Source organism: Vanellus vanellus, assembly GCF_965231255.1.
Source record: "Vanellus vanellus genome assembly, chromosome: Z".
NCBI classification, from domain to species: domain Eukaryota; kingdom Metazoa; phylum Chordata; class Aves; order Charadriiformes; family Charadriidae; genus Vanellus; species Vanellus vanellus.
The window spans coordinates 77,313,659-77,321,173 of record NC_138908.1 but is presented as its reverse complement, the minus strand read 5'-3'; the positions used below and the strand labels follow the sequence as shown (position 1 = coordinate 77,321,173).

Sequence of the window (7,515 nt, the reverse complement as noted above, 5' to 3'; positions counted from 1 at the left end):
AAGTATTTATAAGCATTGACAAGATCCCCCCTCAGTCTTCTTTTCTCTAGATTAAAAAGACCCAAGTCCCTCAGCCTTTCCCCATAGGAAAGATGCTCCGGTAGTCTCCTAATCATCTTTGTAGCCCTTTGCTGTACCCTCTCCAGCAGTTCCCTGTCATTCTTGAATCAGGGAGCCCAGAACTGGACACAATACTGCAGATGTGGCCTCACCAGGGCAGAGTAGAGGGGGAGGATGACCTCCCTCAGCCTGCTGGCCACACTCTTCTTGATGCACCCCAGGATGTCATTGGCCTTCTTGGCCACCAGGGCACATTGCTAGCCCATGGTCATCCTGTTGTCCACCAGGACTCCCATGCCCCTTTCCACACAGCTGCTCTCCAGGAGGTCAGCCCCTAACTTGTACTGATGCATGGCATTATTCCTCCCCAGGTGCAGTACCTTACACTTACCCTTGTTGAATTTCATTAGGTTCCTCTTGGCCTGACTCTCCAGCCTGTCCAGGTCATGCTGAATGGTGGCAAAGCCTTCCAGTGTCTCAGCCACCCCTCCCAGTTTTGTGTCATCAGCAAACTTGCTGATGGTACACTCTATCCCTCCATCCAGGTCATTAATGAATATATTGAACAGGACTGGACCCAGTACTGACCCCTGGGGAACACCACTTGTTACAGACTTCCAACTAGGCTCTGCACCACTAACCACAGTTCTCTGAGCTCTATCTGCCAGCCACTGTTCAATCCACCTCACTGTCCATTCATCCAAGCCACACTTCCTAAGTTTGCCTGTGAGGATGATGTGGGAGACAGTGTCAAAAGCCTTGATGAAGTCAAAGTTGACAACATCCACTACCGTCCCCTCATCCACCCATCCAGTCACACCATCGTAGAAGGCTATCAGATTAGTCAGACATGACTTCCCCTTGGTGAATCCATGTTGACTACTTTTGCTAACCTTCTTTTCCTCCAGATGCTTGGAGATGACATCCAGAACAAGCTGTTCCATCATCTTTCCAGGGATGGAGGTGAGGATGACTGGCCTGTAGCTTCCCAGGTCAATGTTCTTGACCTTTTTGAAGACTGGAGTGATATTGGCTTTCCTCCAGTCCTCAGGCACCTCACCTGTTCTCCAGGATCTTTCAAAGATGATGGAGAGTGGCCCAGCAATGACTTCTGCCAGCTCCCTCAGCACTCGCGGGTGTATCCCATCAGGCCCCATGGACTTGTGGGTATCCAGTATACTTAATTGTTCTCTAACTTGTTCCTCTGCAACCAAGGGAAAGTCTTCCTTCCTCCAGACTTTCTCTGTGTTACCCGCAAGTCTGGGACTCCCGAGGGCTGGCCCAAGCAGTAAAGACAGAAGCAAAGAAGACATTCAGCAACTCCACCTTCTCTGCATTATCTGTCACTACAGCACCTGTCTCGTTCAACTGCAGACACACCTTTTCCCTAGTTTTCTTTTTGCCTTCTACGTACTTAAAGAAACTTTCCTATTGACCTTGACATCTGTTGCGTTAAAGGGGCAAAGTAGTTTTGGCAGAAAATAAACCCCCTTGTGTTCTAACACTCGTCATTGAGGTGGGAGGCTAGGTGCAGCTAGGTTTAAATCCTGAGTGATGCCCAATTCACCGCTATCATCCCGGGCGCGTTTAATATATTAAACTGTTACGGTTCTGCATACACTAACAGCAGACTGCACTTTCAGCCCAGTCGTGCTCATGAACTAACACGGTCTCACTTTGGTCGCGTTCAATGAGAAAACCCAAATGACGAACTGCCTACACAGTGCAGTTTATTTAAACAACAGATACACAAGTTCTTTTGCATTGCCAGTGATAGTGACTGTCTGCAAAGCACATGAGAATACTAAAGATGTTGATAATATAGCTCGGTTACAAAAGCGCTAAGTTATAAAACCACTCTATATAGAGATTTCTAAGTTTCCCGGGGAAGCACTTGGTGTAGCCAAGTGTTCGAATGTTACCCACAAGCGTCCTTATGAGGGGGGGAAGAGAGGCTCAGCCCGTTGACTGGTCCCAGAAGTCTGGAGATGGTGTCTTCCCTCACATCCCCCTTGTCTTGGGCTATTTTTATACTATTTTTTATCTTCAAGGTGGAGTTTGAGTGACTCTAGTCATAAATACTTTCATTATGATTGGTGTAAAATTTTCTCGCCTTGCATTTAAAGGTATAGTTTACGAAAAATTCAGGGCACAGACTCAAGGAGGAGTTGTTGCACCTTGGAGGCGGGTAGCTTTTGGGATGGAGGTGTGTTTTGGTATTATAATGACACTATAATGAGCAAAGTTCACTAATGGACAGCATTTCAGCAAAAAAAATGACAGATTGTTGGCTCAGGGTAACAAGTGGGCAGTATATCAGTTCTGTAAGACCTTTGAGGGCTCCATTCTGTCCCCAGGTTCCCAGTTTATCAGAGTTTTAGCCACAGTGTCTCCACTCTGCTCCATCCTTTGCACTGTTTTTCTTCGTTGGTGCCATCTCGTTCCCATGTTTTCCGGATTATCACAGGGTTTGGCCTTGGAGTCTCCACCCCACTCCACTCCTCGTGTTGCTTTGCAAGCAATATTGTACAGGGAATCACAGATGTAGCGGATTCTTCACATACCAGCTGCGGCTGTATTTTAGCCTAGGACCCTCTTGATTTTAATGTGTGATCAATGGTGTATTATTGATCATTTTTAGTAATCATTCCACAGCATCCCTCTCCAGGTTCAATTCGAAGGCAGCCTCGGCTTTCCTCGTTTCATCCCTGCATTCTCTGACAGCATTCTTGTACTCTTCCCAAGTGGTCAGTCCTTTCTTCCACATACTATAAACTTCCTTCTTCCACTTGAGATTTTTCAGAAGCTACCTACTCAACCGTACAGGTCTCCTGCTTCCCTTGCCTGATTTCTTGTTCTTAGGGATGCACCGATCCTGATCTTGGAGGAAGTGATGCTTAAATATCAAGCAGATCCCTTGAGCCCCCTACCCTCTAGAGCCCTTACCCATGGGATTTCTCCAAGTAGTTTCTTGAAGAGATCAAAGTTAGCCCACCTGAAGCCTAAGGTTTCAAACCCACTTGTTGTTTTATGCATACTGCACTTAATCCTGAACTCTGTCTTCTTATGATCACTGCAACCCAGTCTGCCCCCAACCTTAACGTCCTCCACCAGTCCCTCTTTGTCAGTTCTAGGTCCAGTAGTGCACCTCTCCTTGTGGACTGCTCTACCACCTGAGTCAAAAAGTTATCATCAATGCACTGGAGGAACCTCCTGGACTGTACATGCCCAGCTGTGTGGCCTTCCCAGCAGATATCAGGGTAGTTGAAGTCCCCCATGAGAACCAAGGCTGGCGATTGTGAGGCGATTCTCACCTATCTGTAGAAGGCCTCATCAACTTCCCCATACTGATCAGGTGGCCTGTAATAAACACCCACAACAGTGTCTCTCCTGTTACCCTGCCCCTTGATCCTTACCCACAAACTCTCACCTCGCTCTTCATCCACCCCCAGGGAGAGCTCGATACGTTCCAGTTGCTCTCTCACATAATGAGCAACTCCACCACCTTGCCCTGTTTGCCTGTCTTTCCTAAAAAGAACATAGTCATCCATGAGGGTGTTCCAGTCATGTGAGCTATCCCACCATGTCTCAGTAATTGCAGTGAGATTGTGGCCCTGTGACCGCACGCAGATACCTAATTCTTGTTTGTTCCCCATGCTGCGTGCATTAGTCCGTAGGCATTTCAGAGAGCCCAATGAGTGTGTAGTTTTTGGCCTAGAGAGGTGGTAGGCCTTCCAATTCTCAAAAGTACTAGCACTCTGCCCCCGAAGTGCTGAGCTACTACAGCCACACGTCTCTCTAGTGAGCCCAAGATGTGTGTTGAGAGACATCACCCTCCACTGATTCCCACCACGCACCCCATCCAAACTCATGTGAGGGCTGCCCAGCACAGCCCTGGGGGTTGGAAAGGCTGTCCAGCACCACGCAGGGACATGGGGGTAAGAGCAGCCCTGCTCATGGCCTCCCCTCAAGAAGGTGCAGTTAGCTCCCTGCAGGGGATGTGACCCCTGCAAGGAGGGGACCAGGCAGGAGCTGTAGAGGGGTGGGCAGCCACAAGCCTTTATTAGTTGTCCATACAGAGCAGGCAGAGTCACGAAGGCAGTCCAGCAGGCCAAGCTCCAGCAGAGCCCTGGATTTGGCTGAATATCAGCAGACAGAGGAGGAAGAGGAGCTGGGAACCCAGGACATGGCAGGAGCATGAACCACCCCTCAGCCTGAGCCCACATGAGTCAGGGGCTGGGAAATCTGGCATATAGTTCCTGCTTCCAGGAAAGCAAAAACCAAAGCAAAGACTAAAAAAAAAAGAACTACAGAAAGTCACATTCAAAGGCTTTAAAGCAGTAATCAGTGAAAGATGAGAGGTGAAGGGCGTGAGGAAATAAAAAGCTCACAACCCTCCTTGGCCTCCTGTTTTCTTCTTGCTCTGCTGAATTGGATGTGCTGTGACCCCAGTGCTGGTCACAGTCACAGGAAAGCCAGTGGGCCTGGCAGCCATCAGCACTGAGCTGGGGTCATCCTCCCCGTCGTCTCCACTCCCTCTGAATCTCTCCTGTGGTCCTGGGCAAGGGCTGGAGTGACTGATCTTCAGCATGGCTACCATTACCTGTGGAGACCAATGGCACCCAGTGCAGAGGTTCCTGCAAGCCCTGTGTTGTGTGGGGATCTCATGCCACCACAGCTGCCTGCATGCACGAGTGTCTGAGACAGGTTGGAGCACAGGCCACTGCTTGGAACCACCCTTTGTCCCAACCACAGGTTTCCAGACGAGAGCAGCAGTCCCACAGCCTGACCCTCCTGAGACCCTTCCAGCAGATCTCTCCCTTTGGGGACGATGACATGGCCATGGGTCCCTCAAAGGGCTGAGCCATGAGCCACCCTTTGGGATGCGGGCCTTTGCTCGCCCCTGCTCCAGTCTGGGAGCACTGCCTGGAGCCATACTCTGCTCCTGTGTGGGGCTCAGTGGGTAGAGTCATCCTGACCATCCCCAGCACCACAGGGCATGGGCAAATGGGGAGACATGTCAGTGAAGAGGTTGAGCACATGTTTCTCCTGAGGGTCAAGCTCTCCTGGCAGATCTCTGCTCTCCTCCCAGCTGTCACCCGGCCCTACAGCCCTTTGTGTGCTGGTGGTCCAGGGAATTACATTTTCCTACCTTTTTAATTATCCTCCTTAGCTTTGCTGGGAAAAGACCTCCTTTTCCTGGAAAGGCAAAGGGTAGTCCTGAGTAAGACTGGCACTGCACATGGCCCTGCTGAACCTGTCCCCTTCCTACTCACCTGGAAAGAATGAGCCACAGGACCCCTGCAGACATGAGAAGGAGTACCAACAGCACAGCCACCCCAATCACAGTCCCACGCCATGGGCCTGGATGCTGGCCTGCAACTAACACATAGCCAAGAGTGGGTGCCACAGACTGGGCCACATACTGGCAATGGCCCCAATGGTGACAAAGGGTATGTGCAAGTGTGTAGATGTGCATCTTGGCTTAGGTTTATTATGGGTTGGAGGATCACCCCATATAGGGGAAAAAAAAAGGTTTCCTCACCCTCCATGAGACCCCACAGGTGCTGTGCTCAGCCAGCTCCTGTCCACAGGAAGTCGCCAGGCTGCCAAAAGGCAACACATGGGAGAAACCCCCAGGCACAGGGAGAGAGGAGACCGCTTACCAAGAGAGAAGCTGTAGCAGATGCAGGTGAACCTCTCTGCCTATTGGAGGAGATGGGAGGGAGAGTTCAGGTCAATCCTGCCACACTGCCCATCCTGCGTGCAAAGACCTCCTACCCATGACCACCAAATGCCCGGCTGTGGCTGAGGACACTGGGGACACTGTCCTGTCACGGCACCTGGGCTCTCACCACAGGGGCCGGGAGCGGAGCCCATGCGGCACTGCTCTGCCTGCCATGGGTGGCCAGCCCAGACCCCTGGAGGATCCCGGCCCTGGCTGGCAGTGTCCCCAGGGAGAAGAAGCCCCACAGGATGGGTACCTGCTGCGAGCGGTGGACAAGACGGAGAAGGGCCATGTAGTCCCATCCCGGCCGCAGGGCAGCATTGTGGTAGCCCTGCCCGCGGGTCCCATCACCCAGCACAAAGTCCATGGGGCCGGTGAGGTTGAGCACGGCAGCCACGTAGGTGCCGGGCTGCCAGCTGGCATTGAAGGGCTGCGGCTCCCCTGAGCAGGCGCCTTCCACCGCCGTGCCGTTGTGGGCCACGGCCACGATGAGCTGGTGCTCCCTGCAAAGCAGCGGGATGAGAGGGCTGGTGGAGACGGGGCTGGGTGGAGCAGGACAGAAGGTCTGTGGGCCAACGCTGCCAGTGGGGAAAGCCATGTCAGGGCTGCGGAGAGCAGAGCTGCTGAGGGCTGCACTCACCTCGCTGCCGCTGGGGGATGGGTGATGGGGTGGAGGGGAAGCACAGCAGTCCCTTGGGATGGGGAGACGTCATGGACGCTGCGGCAGCTGATGTCGAGAGGGTGCAGAGCATCTGGAGGGGAAGATCCAGAGAGATTCCAGAGGGGAAGAGCGATGAGCACCAAGCAGACAGCACAGCAGGGGCCGTGTGGGAGCAGGGTCAGCCCCGAGCAGTGCAGGCTGCAGAGCACAGCTCCTCTGTGCCCAGGCTCCTCCATGCCGACCAGGAGGCCACAGGGCTGGGGATAGGAGCTGCCTCAGCCAGGGCACACACCGTGGCCACCCTGGAGGGAGTGGGACACAGGAAACCTTACCTGACCCGTTGGTCTGAAACTCCCGCAGCAACGCAGCCCCGGCCCCAGCAGCCGTGAGTCCCTGAATCGTCACCACGTAGCTGCTGCCAGGGCTGTGCTTGGGCAGTGGGTGCTCAGTGACGAAGCTGCTCAGCTGCAGCCGCTCCACCTCCAGGAAGCCACCATCCTGCATGCTCCTCGTGGTGATGTTCAGCTGGGGAGAGGAGACAGAGCTGGAGGGCAGCAGCTCCCACCTGCCCTCTGGGAACTGCCCACGGCACACCAAGACAGAGCAAAGCACCCCTGTGAGCCCCTTCTTCCCCGTGACTGCCCCAGTTGTGGAAAGCTCCCGGAGAGGAACCAGCAGGAGCCTTGGCCCCATGCACGGACCTCCAAGTAGACAAGAGGAGGAGAGGAGGAATCTGGAGCCAATGCTTAAGACCTCAGAGCGGCTGCCACTGTGAGCAAAGGACCAAGTGTCTGTGAGGAGCTGAGGGCAAGAGGGAGGCCGTTGCTTTGCAGAGATGTATATACGCATAATGAGCTCAAGGCCAGGTCATTGGCATTGTGTTGCAAGACTGCAGGCACTGTGGTGACATCCCCCACCAGAGGAGCCCTGAACTGCTCTTTCCTCGTGTGCAAGGGTGGACTCTGAAGGCTTTGTCTACATGAAAAGGGGAAGACAGAGCTCCCCTTCTGGGATACAGGTGGAGGCTCCCCATTTACCAATGCATCATCTGATTTTCTCCTGAGAT

General features: G+C 53.1%; 1 protein-coding gene and 1 long non-coding RNA gene across 2 annotated transcripts; one reads left to right on the top strand and one right to left on the bottom strand.

The window, feature by feature from the left end:
- Window positions 1-938: 938 nt before the first annotated feature.
- Window positions 939-4,458, top strand: LOC309683339. The gene is made up of 2 exons (XR_014270196.1): window positions 939-1,223; window positions 3,189-4,458. It is a non-coding gene; the product is annotated as an uncharacterized lncRNA (long non-coding RNA).
- A 1,697-nt stretch (window positions 4,459-6,155) lies between these two features.
- Window positions 6,156-7,027, bottom strand: LOC309683702 (uncharacterized protein; the record flags this gene model as incomplete). Its single annotated transcript, XM_082498024.1, has 3 exons — window positions 6,782-7,027; window positions 6,429-6,540; window positions 6,156-6,291 (listed from the first exon to the last, which is right to left on the bottom strand). Coding segments are annotated over exons 1-3 (420 nt in total), but the record flags the coding sequence as incomplete, so codon positions are not given.
- Window positions 7,028-7,515: the final 488 nt, after the last annotated feature.